Consider the following 16,467-nt stretch of genomic DNA (forward strand, 5'->3'; position numbering starts at 1 on the left):
AATACATGTGCACACACACACACACACGCACACACACTCTCTCACATACTTCCGTCGTCAGTCGGAAACAAGACGTGACAAATGTCGTAAAAAATGTGATATAAGCAAATTAGATATTTCTGTCTAAGAACATTTTATATATTTACCCAAGTAATGACCAGATAAAAAGAAATGGACGAACGAACTGTGAGAGTATAGGAGAAGGCGAGCGATTAAAATAGTTTCACAAACGACCGCAATTATCCTTTTCTAATAATTCAAAAAATAAATTTTAAAAAGTTTACTAAAGAATCAACAAGTAAGAAAGCCACAGTCAAGTGTGCTCGGCTATAAAATACAGAAACACAGAAACACACAATGAACCCATATGTTAAAAATATACAAAAAATAAACCACAAAAATACTAAAATATACCGATGGCTATATTTGGATTATAAAGATTGTGCTACATACCAAAAATGCTCAGTAAAGTACAAAATATACCAGATTGCCAACCAAAATAACTAAAACCCGGTTAAAGTTGGCATTACTTTCCATACAAAGTCCATAAATGCTGCAGTTGAGATTGTATACACCAAAAATTGTGACTCTATCTGCAAAATACGCTTGTTATTTGATTTTTTTTTTCCCAATTTTTGGAGCGTGAGCGTTGAATCAAATTTGATCTGAGTGCAAACATAACAAGTGCTATCAATATAGTTCTATCTCTGTAATTTCTGGGATATGGGTGTTGATACGGATGGACGGACAGAGAGACAGACGGACATGGCTATATCGTCTCGCCTGTTGAGGCTGATCAAGAATATATTTACTTTATAAGGTCAGGGATGTCTCCTTTTACATGTTACATACTCTTCATAGAGGCACAAAGTTAGTAACGGGCATTAAAAAACTATAATAAAATTAGAACTGATCACAATTAAAAAAAAATTACATTTTCAATAAAAATCGAATTATGACTAAAAGCTAGCTGCTGTTAAATTTGCATATATTTTATAATTTGTTTGTGCTAAAATACTGTGGTGATATTTAAAAATTTGAAACAACTCAAAATATTAATGTTTGTTTTGGTTTTTACAAAAATTATACTAAAAATGCAAGATAAACTTTAAATATTGTTATTATTTTGATCGTAAATAAGTATTTTATATTTTTATTTACTTTTCATTTAGAGACAATATCAAATATTATAGCTGCAAGATATACTTCTATATTTCGTATAGTTTGCAATTAAACAAAACAACTTAATATGAGCGAAGTTAGAATTGAAAATAAATAATGCATCGTTATTCTTGTGTCTGAAAATACATTTACATTTCTTTTATGTTTATTTACTTTTTGTTTCAAATATTTTATTTAAAAGATATGCTAATCTATTTTTCCGTTCCTTATTATTGTTGTATCTGAAAATGCGTTGCAATAAAAAAGCAAGTCGAAAACTGAATGTGAATTGAAACAAAATTTTGTATTTAAATGACAGAATATTTTACTTTAAACGATTGAGTTTTTTTTAGAAGTTCAATTCGAAGATAAATATAATCGTATAAAGTAATCACGTGAAAATTGATCGTTTTATTGAGAAATCGAAATCCCATTTCATATTGAGCAGGAAATAAATGAAAACAAATGGCAACAACTGAATCTAATTTGATGCTTCACATACATTTAGTTTCTAATGACATGAATGTGTAATCGTCTATATACATATGTGTGTGTGTGGTAGTCTCTCTCAATGTGTGTGTGTGTGTGTGTGTGTGTTTTCGTTAGGCATTGACATTGCCCTTCAAATAATTTTGCATTTTAGGCTGTCATTCAATTTGGATTTATAGGCAAATTCATGGCCTTGTTTATGTCGTGTATTTGCAAACATTTTTCTTGTTACGGCTGCCGCTGCTGCTGCTTTTCTTTTTACAAGGCAGGCAGAAAAAAAGCAAAAAAAAATAGAGACGTAGATAGAAAGCGAACTGAGAGAGAGAGAGAGAGAGAGAGTGAGATGTGTGCGTGTAACTGTCCTTGGCCGTTTGTTGTTGACGCGTCAACTTGCCCACATTGAGGCGTCCTTTTTATTTATTTGAGAGACAAAATTTGTCATTTATCTCAATAATGTTTGAATGCCAATGCTGGCTCATTGTTGTAGCCGCCGCCGCCGCTCTTGATGCTCAATATTATTCACCTCTGCGTTTTCGGTCTATGTATTTTTTCATTCATTTATTACGTCTACGCACTGTTGTGGTTCTTTGGCTCTATCGGCGGCTCCTTGTTCGTCGTTCAGCAGCACACAAAGTGTGCTCAATTACAGTGCCATTCATCACATGCCAAATAGCAGACACTCTAAATAATTGCAACAAATATTGATAGAAATTGCCCCCCAAACAATGAATAATAATAATGAACTCCTCGCTCACACAGCTAAGCGAACTGTGCCCAACACAAAAGCATATATAATTAAATAACCAATACACTAAATAATTATGTTGCATTAACTGCGAAAATTAAAAGCAAATCAGCAGCAGCAATAAATGTCTACTTTGAGCGTGCCTCAATCGTATTTCATTATCCATTTTAATGGCTATGAAATTGCGTTCAGATCAATCGACCAGTTGACATTCTGTAGCCAAAAGAATTCTACAATTTAATGGCACATTTTTTTGTAATTATTTATCACTCAATTATATTTCTGGCTTTGACTAGATATTCTTATTTTTGATAATATTGGTTTAAAGGAGAAGGCCAATAAATTTTGTACTATACATTTCGTGATTATCAAATATAAAGACACTTTTGCTGTAATTATTTATCACCCAATTTCTTTGAGTAATGAGCACGATTAAATATTCTTTATTTTTAAAATATTGATTTGTTAAGGAAGGACAAGAAATTTGCAACAAATTTTATAGACGCTCTTTTTTAATTTTTGTTCAATGAATTATTTAATTTAATGGCACTTTATCACCCAATTTCCTTTTTATTTTTTTGGTATTGAGTAATGAATACGATTAGATATTCTATTAAATATTCCATTATTTTTTATCTTCAATGAATAATATTTTTGTATTATTTCAGATTTTGTTGTTATTTTAGTATTTTATACACTTTAATATTTATTTTTAGCAGCTGCTTTCAGAATTCTTGAAACTTTATTGTTTGATAATTTTTAAGTTAAGAATCTATAAGATTGTGATTGTTACATAGTCCGACATTTTATATAAGTGGAATTAAATAATTGGAAATGAAAGCTGACAATTTTCTAAACAAATTAGTATCGATTAAATAATCGAGTATGATTTAACTTACAATTTTCTTAACAAATTAGTGAAGATTATTTCGTAAGCATGATTTACATTTGAATTCTTTTCACTTTCTTTAGAAATCGAATTAAAGAATTTTCAAGATTTGCAATTGAAGTTAAAGCTCTGACTATGAAATATATACAAATTCTTTTCATTTTATTCAAAACTAGAACTGATGAACATTTGATGAATTTGTTTGACATTTTAAATAAATGAAAATTACAATTCCACTCTTAAATCGTGTGAATGCTGGTAGTGTGTGGCAACTTTAATCAAATTAGCCATGTGATGTTGGATAGTTAGTTAAGCTGCTGCCAGCTGAAATGCCAGTTGACATTCGTCTAAGTTTCTGTTTGTTTGTTAGCGATGATCTCCGCTTTTATTTTTTTGTTCTCATCTCTGTTTTGTGTTGTTCTGTTTCTGTTTCTGTCTGCTGTTTGCTGTTTCTCTTTCTGTTCGGGCGGCACACACGTCCAATACTTAACGCAAAGTCTGTCAACGTTTGCAGAGTGTTTGGTCCCAGCTTATGACTATCTCCGCACCTATCTCCCACTCTCTCTCTCTCTCTCTCTCTCTGTGTCTCGCACTCTGTTGTCAATCTCTTTCCCAATGGAAATAAATTCCAACTGAAGCTCTCCATACACATGACTTGAGCCGAGCACCAGCGAATTTCGATTTTGTGTAGAGACCAAAAGGAAATTTAAATGAGATTTGCGTGAGGATGACAGAGGTGTGGGGAGAGGGAAATGATGCTGCGGGCGGGGGGAAAAGGGGGAGGGGTGCGCATGCTTGAACCTAAATTTCAGTGAATTGGAATCTCCGTGTATGCGAGTGTGTGTTTCAGGTTTACTGCCACCGTTCGTGTCTCGTATGTTTGCTGGCATGTTTGCTGGCTAATTACAATGCTGCGCACTTTAATGCTGATTAAGTGACACGTTTCTCTTTCAGCTGGGGGAGGGGGAGGGGGGGCGAGGACCACATTCCTGGTTCCTTTGGTTCGATATGGTGGCCTGTGTGTCGAAATTGAATGAATCGCAGCAAATCGCAGTCAGTCAGGTTCTATTAATAGTGCTCATTATTGGCATTTTGGCAATGGCCAAGTCAGCACTAAGCATACACATACACACACACTCATTTACTAAGCCAACGTGTGTGTGCCCCTATACATTGTACGTGTGTGTGTGTCAGCGTGTGCGTATATCAAACGTCAATTGAATTGACGGCCTGTTGGCGCCAGCAGTGAGAAAAACAACGACAAAGCCCAGCAGACGCATTAAGCTGGCGTCGTCATCCGAAAAACACTCGTTCCCACACTCACACGAACATCTACTGGAACACACACACACACACGAAGATGTAACTCCTTGCTGAAGAAAGGTTGAAGCAAGAGGTTTACTGTGATATTAATGATAATGGCTAACCAGAAAAATAAGAAATATGTGTATGAATACAGATGTATTTTCATATAAATATATTATTATGAAAGCATACGTATATTAAATAATAATAATATAATATTAAAAAATATAATAAAAAATACATCACTTCGATATTAATATCAAATATATTCAATGCATATATTTTCCACTGAACAACATTAATAAATTAAGCAAATGCATTCCATTGATTCATTTAACGGCAAGCTAAAAATGAATCTTAGGAGCTCATTAATAGAAATTCTTCAATTGAAAAATTTCTTATTCTATAGAGTAACTTTTAGTCAGTCAGTTGCCTAGCTACATCATTGTTTTATATTTTCTTTAGTGGTTTTTATGTGCCTAATGCTCAACAATTTCATTTACATTTTCGGCACATTTAATTCTGTTGTGTACGTGTGTGTGTGTGTGTGTGTGTGTGTGTGTGTGTGTGTGTGCGTAATACACGGCGAATGCGTAATTTTCCCATGCTGTCAGTTTTTCATTTCACCGTCATCTCTCTTTTATCTTTAGTTACCTAAAAGGTATGCTATGATTTCTTATTTAGAGATCTTTTTTTTTTTGCTTGCTCTATGACATCCATTTAATGTGGGTGACCAAGGCGATTTCCCATTTGCCATTGTTCTCGCCAACTCAAAAGGAGTTTTTCGAGAAAACGGCCACTTCACAATTCTTTTTCCCTGCTCTTAATTCCAATTTAGTTAATTGAAAAGTATCAACAGCATTCGGCCTTCTCAGGAATGGAATTTAACCTTAAATACCTTGTTTATTTCTGGAGGAAATGTTATAAAAGTGCAGAGTCTTTAAATTTAAATAGCCATTAAATGACCAACACAAAAAACACCTTACATACTTTATTTCAATCAAGAAGTGCAAATATTTAATAAATCCATAATTTGCGCTTATGCTTTTAATATTCCTATTTTCAATTAAAATATTTTGATAAACTCAATTGCAAATTCAAATAAACTAGCTTCAGGGGTTTAGAGCTTCTGAAAATACCTTTCGAACCAACCTTCGATAATTGTATTGAGAGCAAATGAAATTGTCTTGCATTTAAATGTGCTCGTTTATTTTAATTGTCTTGGGGCAATATAATTGTTCATTTCATTTGTTTGCACATCCCAACCAGCAAATGTATTTGAATAATAATAGAAATTTTGTTATTACTTTCATTGTGTTCAAATTATACAATTATTTATGATTATACAATATATACTATATTATATATTTAAGTGAAATGAGTTAAAATTAAAATTCACTATGTACATATGTATATGTCATAACGTATGCTACTCGTTAAAGAGATTATGCAAAAATTATACGCTTTGTACTTACATGGAGCAAAATAAACGTGAAGGCAATAAGTAAAGCAGAACCAGTTGCTAGTTGATCGATAATTATCTCTAAGCTACTACTAAACTGATGCAATTCCAAGTAAAGCAAAATACGCTGCTGTATTTGTCTAACAGGAGTTGCCACTAAGTCACTAAATGTAGAGCAAACGTCTAGCAGAAGTCGTTGCTACACCATTTACATTAAGAATCGAACTGAAACAGACCCTAGAATCTCTAACGGAAGAAGTTGCTACTAAGGCAGAGAATGTGTTCGTTTTGTCTAACGGAAGAAGTTGCTACTAAGAAACAGCATATAAGTAAAGCTGAAGCTGGAATAGAGGGAGACGGAAATATGTGTGACAGCAATAAAGGCTAGCTGATCGTGTCTAACAATTGCATTTGCTGCTAAGCTAAGCTAATGACGTTGCAGGAATTGTCTAATGGAAGAAGTTGCTAGTAGGAAACTAAAAGTAAAGCAGAAGGTGTTAGAAAGAGATGCAAATAAGTCTAGCGGAAGAAGTTGCTACGTTGATTATGTATAAAACAATTTGTTGCTGCTCAGTTAAAGCTGTTGCAGGCAAACGCTAAATATAAAGTCGAAGAGAATGCTATTTATCTTGCCTCTCTCTCACTCGCTTTCGCTTACATTGTATTTATCTATAAGTGGCTGCTTCATTAAGGCAATATTTTGATAAGTTTCGATCAAATTATAATAAAACTCAATTACTAATAAAAAAAAAATGTTATTTGGCAAATTAGAGGAATCGAATATTATTTGAAAATTAAATAAGATTTTTAAAACACATTTAAATTTCATTCTATTTTGCAAAATAAGTGCTTTAAATACGCTTTTTCAAATATAATTAAATAGGAATTTAAATATTTCAAGTTATTGCTTTGGATGTCCGTTGATAGTTTAACTTTGTTTAAAAGATTTGATATAATTTTGGTTTCTAAATGAATTTTTGATAAATTCATCTTTAATCTGTCAATTGAAGACTTTTAGCCACAAAAATGTGTGTTTACAAAATGTTTTGCCACTATGCAAATTTGAAGAATGCAGCATAATCTTAGACAAGATGAAAGAACTCATCTACACGAAACCCCAAAAACTTTTGCAGCCGTCAATCAATAGTGTGCTGAGTGAAGTTTCAATGTAAACTGACTAACATAAGTATGATGACAGTGTGTGTGTGTGTGTAAGTGAGCAACATATGTAGGCATAGAGTATTATAAGCGTTACTAGAGTTCAGACAAATATTAATAAAAAAAAAGAAGTGAGCAAACAAAGTTTTGCACAAACAGAAGAGAGAGAAAGAGAAAAAAGTCAAAGCCAAAGACGAAAAGTACACAAAACTGAAGCTCAGCTGTGACGAAGTTTGCGGCTCATTTTAATTTGATGGAAACTTGTGTGTTGTGCTGCTGCTGCTGCTGCTTGTGTTCGACATGATTATTGATTGAAACTTTCCCCCATTTGATTTGTATCATTTCAGAAGAAGACAAACGAAAGCAAAAGTCCAGAAGTTGAGTGTTGAACTGAAGCGAAGACAAGATGCGTCGCTCCTCATTCACGCCCGTGTTCAATTTGAGCACTCAAGAGCCGTTGATTGTCGTCGAGGAGTCGCATGCCGCCGAGGATGGTGACGATCTGGAGGGCGCCGCCGGCGGGTGTGATCCCACAGCGACCAAGCGGAGTAACAGCGATGATTCCGAGCCGGACTCACCGGTTAATCCGTATCTGCTCTGCCCCTTCCCCGACATGCAGCAGCGACGCAAGCATTCGTTGCCATCGCTGCAAATAACCGAGGGCATTACCGCCAGCCAGGTGCGACGTCTATCGGAGGTGGGCGGCGAGACGGGTGGCCTCAGTCCCAAAGAGGTTGAATTTTTGGCCACGCTATCGCAGAAGGCCAATCCAACCGCAGGCGGTCGCCGGCATTCGGTGGTCACCATATCGGCGGTGCCCCCAACGCTCTTCGGACGCAATCGGCGTGAGTCCATTTCCGCTGTTTCGTTCAGGTAAATGACATTTTTATTTGCCTCGCCCAACCGAGTGTGGAGTGGAGCCACTTTAGTCCCAGTAATTGGAAGTTTTGTGCGCCATTAGCGACGGAAGTGCACAGCCAACGGACAACGAACAGGCAGACGGACAGACGGACAGACGGACGGACGGACGACGGGTCACAGCATCAGTAAACTCTGTCCAAAAGCAAGAAAAGGAAAGGGAGAAAGCATGACTAAGAGAAAGCGAAAGCGAGAAAGAGAAAGAGAACTTGAACATGGCTGGGCTTCTTTGACGCTCGCCTAATTGAATTGCGCCGCCGGCTGTTCGATGCTTTTGCTTCAGCTTCTGCTTCTGCTTCTGCTTCTCCTTCAGCTTCATCGTTTACTCCGGCTTGGTCTTCGGCCTCGACATCGGCATCGGCATCGGCTTCTGCTCTGGCTTTTGTGCTGTGCCATCAACAATTCTGATACCCTGGCAATGGCCATTGCGGTGGCCTCCTAATGAGATTGTCATGAAGCTGCCAAGCCCTCAAGTGTCGTTAAAAGGCTCAATCTAAATGCATAACCCCTCAGACAGTTTAATGCCATATAAATTGAAAATACGTATACGCAAAATACGTTTATACGATGTATGTTAGTCCTATGTTCTTTTCCTCCTCCTCCTCCATCTCATCTTCTTCTCCTTCTTTATGTCCGTGTCGTTATGCGAATTACGGAAAGAACGTAAATTGAAAAATCAGCACCTTTTCAATACGATTTCAATTACAATTTCTCTCGCATGCTGGCGATCTTCTCTTGACTTTATACTGGTCATAGAAACATTTTGACGACTTAAAAATATATATTCAACTGACAGTTAACTTTCAAAATTAATATTTTGCTATTATTTTGATTGATTTCCATTGTTTCTGTTAATATAATTAATTCTAATATAATGAATGCTCGTTTCTGTGATTTCATTTTTGTAACATTTAAGATTATTAATTTTGTTTGGATGTATCTTTTTATTTTATTTGTAACATTGAAAAAAACTAATTATTTACTCTTGTTCCTAATTGTTATTATTTTTGAATTTGGTTGTAGATAATAATTATTGAAGTTATTTAAAAAATACTTTTATATATGCGAATAACGCCCACTTACGGGCGTTAATTTCCTTGGCTGACAGCTTGGTATATTTTAATACTCTATGGAATATATCAATATACCAAATATAGTCTTCAGTATATTTAATTATTTCTGTGATATATTAATTTGGTATATTTTAGTTAATACCAAACTATTTTGAATTTATTCACTATTTATCGGGTAGATCACAGTCAAACAAAATTGACTCTAGCTTTCTTACTTGTTTATAATTTATTTTTTATCATATTTTGATTTAATTACGTTTAATTTAAGAAGTAAAATTATTTTTTGCTGTAAATTTAGAAAAGAAAAGAATTACCTTGAAGTTATATAGAATTTATTTTCCAAAATTATTCAGTGATGCAATGTAAATATAAAAAAAATAAAATATATTATATTAAACTTAAAAGTTATGTCGATGTTAGCTATTTTGCTTTAATTTAAGCATAATATCATAAACATATATTTCATTTAAAAGCGAAAACTAATTTACAATTTATTTTTAAAGTTTGTATCAAAGTTGTTTTCTACAATTATATTTTGATGTATTAAAATAAATTGTACTTAAAAGTTATAATTATATAGCAAAATTATATTTTGCTTCAATTTAAGCATGATTTTTCCTCTTAAACCCTTAAAAGTCTATCAATGTTATTTTACACAATTATGTTTTTTTTTTTTATTAAAATATATTTTTTACTTGAATTATATTTTGCTTTAATTTAAGCTTAATTTAATAAACATACATACATATATTTTATTCAAAAGCGAAAACTCGTTTCATTTAACTTAAACTCGTTGGCATCCAGGGAATTCACGACGACGGAGAAAATGAAAATGAAAATGAATTATAAGCAATATGTATTTATTGTAATTTATATTAATTTGCTTTCAGTGGCAGTCGTCGGGGCAGCGTCATCGCTGGACCACCGTTGACCGATCATCGCGGCAGCATTCACAACTTGCAGCTGGACATTATGGATGGGATTGTGCAGCAGCGCAAGACTCGCAGCGGCAGCGGCGTTTGGGCAGCACCCTTAATCCAGGAGGCGGATAGCAATGTGCCCGTGCAGACATAAGCGATTGCAGCAGCAGCAGCAGCAGCAGAAGCGAGCACAAACCACAAGTAATGGGCACACACACACACACACACAAGTAGAGAAAGAGCAAAAGGAAAGGAAACGGAAATGGATACACGCACAAGACAAAACACGGATGGCGAATTGACGAATTGGCGAGAGCAGCTGGACGAAACAAGCGCATGTTTATTAACATTTTCTTTTCTTTTCTTCTTTTCATGGATGCCTCAGCTCTTTTCCCTGCTCTCGCTCACTCTCCCCCTCTCAATCTCTCTTGTTTTTTGGCTTGGCAGCGACAACGCTTAAAATAAACAAACAAACAAACCGCAATTGCAAAAAACCAAAATGAAAATGAAGTCGCGCGTCACCAAAAAATGGTTGAAATTGAAACAAGAGCGATAAACAAAGACAGAGAATGAACGCAAAAAGACAGAGGTATAGAGAGAGAGAGGGTGGGAGAAGAGTGAGAGGAATTCGCTGAAATGAGCAACAGCGAAAAAGTAAATATAAACGAAAAATGATAACAGCAATTTGCACACGTGCGATAACAAAAAAAAAATACGTCAAACCTAATAAAATTAAATAAATCCTCAACAAATTTAGGCAATTGATTGAAAGCGAATACAAAAGGAAAGAAACAATTACAAGGTTTTGTGTTAAATAGGAAAATTCTAATCAAACATAATTTACCATCAATTTTATAAAGATGCGTTAAAAAGAAATATTAAAACATTAATTTTACATAATTTATAATCAAATTTTAATACTCGAAAAGGTTTTGTGTTCCATTGAAATATTAAACTCACATATTTTACAATCAATTTTGAGAGTCAAAATATTTTGCCTTTATTATAAGAATATTGAAAGAGTAATCTGACATATTTTAGAATCAATTTTAAGAGTCGAAAAGATTTTGTGTTAAATATTAATATTCAAAATGAATTAACAACAATTTTAATATGTTTGTGCTCTCAATTAAAGTTTAAATCTCAAACGAAGAGAATCTTTGCTTTGATACATTTAATTTGCGAAGCGACAAAAGTATTTTAATTGCATTCGTTTGATATTTGGCAGGCAAGGTATAAGAGAACTAGAGATGTGCGCTGAGGTATCTGTGTAATCATCAAATCGCGTAGCGAGGTTGCATTTTTAATATGACATTGCAGCTAAACATAAAATTTATATATAGTTATATATAGTCGTACATAATGAATTGCAGCAACCTCGACGAGCAAAATCCCACACCAACATGAAGGACAGAATGGGTCAAGGACATTTCTCTCTATCACAATCACACACACACACATACACAGACGCGTGCACACACACACACACATTGTAAGACACACCCGCAAGGCTATTGCATTTAATGGTGGTGCTGCTGCACGTGGTTGGCCCACATGTCGTATGAGTAATATGGCACATAGTCTCAATGTCAATGCCAATGCCACTGTCGCCACATTTGATGGCCATTCGCTATTTTCGCTGATAAAATCCAGCAATCTCCTTCCTTACCTCCCTCCCTCCCTTCGCCTGTTGCTCTTCGGCATGGCACAGCACAATGCGAGGCAGAAACTCATCTTCGTTGTCGTCATCGTCATCGTCGTCGTAAAGCTAATTTCGTGTGGGTCGTGTGACGTTAATTGAAATGTGTGTGTTAGTTTGCATTGCTTAACTGACTAATTACGACAATCAAAATGCAATTCCAGTTAGCAAATATTCTCTCTATCTCTCTCTCTGCGCTCGCGCGTGTCTGTGTGTGTGTCTCTGTCTCTATGTGTGTGTGTTTTTGTGTTTAAAGATTCAAAACCTGTCAAGCACTAAACACATTTGTCTGCTGTTCGCTTGCAGCTCGTGAAACTGTTTAGTTACCGCCTCCGTCGAAGGTTTTTAATGATGCTCTTATTTAATTATATTTTTGTTGTATTAAGGAATAAAAGTCTTATAATTTTAGAATAGATTTCTTATAATTTCTTATATTTCATTTAATTCTAGAATTTATTTTCCAAAAATTTCTTACACTTGCAGTTCAACAAATATTTGAATATTCAAAGTTAGCTTATACATTGTTTTTTTTTTTTTAATCATGATATTACTTGCTTAAAAAATTGTAGTTCTTAAATTTTTGAACATATTTTGATTTAAATGTTAGATCAATTTACGTCAATATTAAAACATTTTTAAATCATATACTCAAAAGTTAATTTCTTAACATACAGATAAATGATTTTCATATTAAACAGTTTAAAGAATATATTCATTCATTTGAATATATTCATTCAATTTTAATAATCATTAAATAAATAACAAATAAATAGATTAAATTGTGAATCAAAGGGATCCTTTTTTTCTATTTATTTGCTCGCTTTATTATATTTCCTATAAATAAGCAGTATAGTTAAATAAATTTTTTTCCTTGGTATCAAGTTTCTTCAAGTAAAAAATTCTATTGAGAGAACCATGAAATAACAAAATAAATAAATTAATTAAACTAAACCATTTATGTTGAGCTTTCGAAATTTATAATTATTATTTTAAGTTATTTGCCAATAAATTAAAGAAATTAATAATCAAAGGAAAACTTTTTTTTACATTTATTTTCAATTTATTTATAGCATTCGAAATTTATTATTGTTTTAATTTGATTGCTTTTATGACGACGCTTTTAAAGTTACTTTTAGCTAATAAATGTATTAAATTCATTTCAATTAAAACACAATTTGTTTTCCGTACTCCACTTATATGAATTTTTGCAACCTTTGACGTTATCAAAATCTCTGCTAGCTTGATTTGTTCTTATTAAATCTTTAATGAACGCTTGTCTAGTTGTTTATACATTAGTTGTTTGCCGTTATCCTTGAGCAGGCTAGATGAATGACCCTCGGTGGCAGATGACAGCAAACAAAAAAGGACAACAGCTTAATCATAATGAACAATCAACATGACCTAATATGAGAGATGTATATCATAATAGCACGCATTGATAAATATTCCTCTGCTCTCTGTGCATGTGTGTGTGTATGTGTGTGTGTGTGCGTGTGTGGGAGTATGTAAGTGTGAGTGTGTGTGTGCTGTGTATTATCCTAGTAGTTGCCCCGTGGAGAAAGATTAATTGAGTAACCACCGCTTTTGAGTACCACCAGCAGTCGAATCAGTCGACCGAACCTATTTGTACCTACTCGAACTTAATATTGACTGTTTTATGGATAACTGTGAAATACCACATAAATAACCACCAAATACACCAAATAGAAAATTATAGAAAAACGAGCACAAAAACAAAAGCAAAAAGTAAATAAAAATCGTAGCAGCAGCAAATCGAACAACAAATTCCCAAAAGCCAAACAAAAACGATAGAAGAAAGAGTATGAGTATCAAAAACGAGTGCGAATGCAACTTGTGAGTGTGAGTGGGAGTGTGAGTTAACCACACCGCAAGGGAAACACTTGCAGTCTCAATATATATATTTTACCCTCAGGTGTTTGTTTTAATTCCGAGCTATTAAATGAACGATAAGGTAAATACTTGTAATGAGAATAACAAACAAATTGCAAACAAAAAAGAAAAAACAAAAACAAAAATGAAAATGAAAATGTGTAAAGTGTGTAATGGAATGTAAAGCAATTAGCAGCAAACCCCGTTTTTTGGCACGATAACGAGAAAGAGTACTTCAAAAAATAAATTGAAATCTATGTTATTCGCGATATATATAAATACATATATATATATAATAATAAATAAATATAAACAATTTTGAAATGTTTGTTATTGTTTTATTAGGGCATAGTTATTAGTGAGAGATTCGCAAAAAATATAATGAGAACAAAAAACAAAAAAAAAGACAAAAAACAAATATAAACGAGAGTTAAAATGTACCATGTACCTAAAGAAAGAAAGAAACCTACAAAACTAAATACTTACTACCTTAAACTGTAACTTAAACTAATCCACCTACATGTGTACTTTAAATGTTAGACTTGTAAGTGATTTGGCAAACGACGGAGAGAATCCTAAAAATAGAACAATCAAAACTAATCAAAATCATCAACGAAGATGACGAGAAAATCAAAAAAAAGAAAAAAACAAAAACCAACCGAAGCAATCAATCAATCAATTAAATAATTAATCATGTGAACCAATCAATCAATCAATGGATCAGTCTCAGTCAGTCCAGCAGTTAGTCAAACTGTCAATCAGTCAGTCGGTCAGTCAGTCAATCAGTCGGTCGGTCAGTCAGTCAATCACACATCCTTATTCATTTTCTTTGCAGCGATAAACTTCGCTCAAAAAAAGCACATTGAACTCGGCTTGCTGGCTGCCCAGCCCAGCAGTTCAGCGAGTAGGTTAGTTCGAGCTCCGCCCACCGCCCACCGCCCTCCGTTTCCGCCCAACCAGCCACTGCCCCAACCCAATCCCACCTCTCCTTTTCCTCTTCCTCCTTTACTCCACATCAAACTCTGTCTCAGCGTTGAAATTGCAAATGATTTTTTATTAGTAAGAAGTCTTGATGTTGTTATTGTCCATACATACTTATACATAAACATATATATTAACGCATACTTATTAGGCTAATACGGATTATGCTAGTTAAAAATCACATAAACAACAACAACAAGAAAACAATATAAATAAAACATGAGAAAAGTAAAGATGAAACTTAACTATGTAACTTAACTACTGTGTATCTACTAGTAAAATTGTTTGCATCATAAGCTTAGCTTGTACATACTTTTTCTTGCTCTCTCTCTTGTTTTTTTTTTAGTTTAGTTCTTTATCTCGTTTATTGAATCAATAAAAGAAGAAAACTTTTCGCATATACTTAGCACTCTACAATCAACAGACAAATTATACGCTACAACACTCAATTGAGTTTTGTTTCTAATTTTCGTCTATCTCTATTGATAAAAAAAAAATGTCGCTGGTCGACGAAAAACTAAAAAAAAAAGGAATATAAAAAATAAATAAGAAAAATTTAAGGCAAAGTGCAAACGCAGAAGCAAAGAATACCTTAATGAAAGTCAAGATTTGAATGGCGCTTGAATGCAGCATATATATTCTCTATATACAATATATATATATGCAGTTATGTATATTTAACAAGAAAAGAAACAAAAAAACCTATTGTCACAACGCAAGAGCAATCAATGTTTAAATTTATTAAATGTTACAATGTTTTAATTAAATAGCTATATATATATATATATATATATATATATATATATATATATATATACATACAATATACATTATGTAAAGGAACAAAGCAAAACAACAAAAATGCAAATGAGGTAAAGGAAAGCATATTAATTAAAAATTCACGACTATTATCTGTAACTGAATATATACTAGAGTTACTCCTAGCCATGTATTTTAGTCGTCAAATGGTAGCCAAAACAAAGCAAACACAAAAAAACTACAAAAATGAAAACAAACCCAAAAAAATTGCTGTATGTATTATTAAAAAAAAACACACAAATTAACCATTTAAAGAAATTAAAAAAAAATTAAAACTACACGAGCAAATGGAAAAAAAATGCCGAATTGATGAAAATGTTAAATACGACATCATTTGAATGGTATGAGAATGCAATTTTTTTGGTCGTTATTTTTGTTGTTTGTTTGTTTTTTTTTTTTTTGGTGTCAGCAAAGTTATACATAAAGTTGAATATAAATATAAATGTGTGTGTTTTTTGTCTCTAGCGTAAGGTTACGCTCGTATTTTAAATATATAATTATATTAATATAACATGCAAAGAGGAATACACATTTAATTATTAATTATAACGATTACTTATAGTAAAACTTAAGCGAGTGCCGAGATATGGTAACTACATACAAACAAAACACACATTAATAAAGAAAGCGATTTCCTTATATTAAAACTAACTCGAACTTTGCATTTTCAATATATTGAAATGTATCTGATAACAGTGGCAACTTCGAAAAGCTTTCCCAAGCTCGTAGACTGTTATTTTGCAGCTTTTCTGCTTACAGCTGTTATAACAGTTAGTTAGGTTGAGCTTTTATTGCGGTTCTTTGGATTCCGGCATCTCAAACCTTCGCAGCTTTAAGCGTAGTGTTGTAAAGCTTTCAAGCGGGTTTCAAGCTTTTAAGTTTACTGCACATATGCATCACACATAGATGGCGCCAGTTTCAAAGTGCACGCAAGCACACAAAAAAATGGCGCCCACTT

General features: G+C 33.4%; 1 protein-coding gene across 1 annotated transcript in view; it reads left to right on the plus strand.

The window, feature by feature from the left end:
• LOC117578200 (uncharacterized) overlaps nucleotides 1–10,344 on the plus strand; it is a 63,157-nt gene extending 52,813 nt beyond the window's left edge. Inside the window, exons 3-4 of the mRNA XM_034263529.2 lie at nucleotides 7,557–8,082; nucleotides 10,091–10,344. Coding sequence (XP_034119420.1) covers nucleotides 7,616–8,082; nucleotides 10,091–10,274 — 651 coding nt within the window. The 5' untranslated portion in view covers nucleotides 7,557–7,615 and the 3' untranslated portion in view covers nucleotides 10,275–10,344. The remainder of the gene's footprint in view (nucleotides 1–7,556; nucleotides 8,083–10,090) is intronic.
• Nucleotides 10,345–16,467: the final 6,123 nt, after the last annotated feature.

This window comes from Drosophila albomicans, chromosome X, assembly GCF_009650485.2.
Source record: "Drosophila albomicans strain 15112-1751.03 chromosome X, ASM965048v2, whole genome shotgun sequence".
NCBI lineage: Eukaryota > Metazoa > Arthropoda > Insecta > Diptera > Drosophilidae > Drosophila > Drosophila albomicans.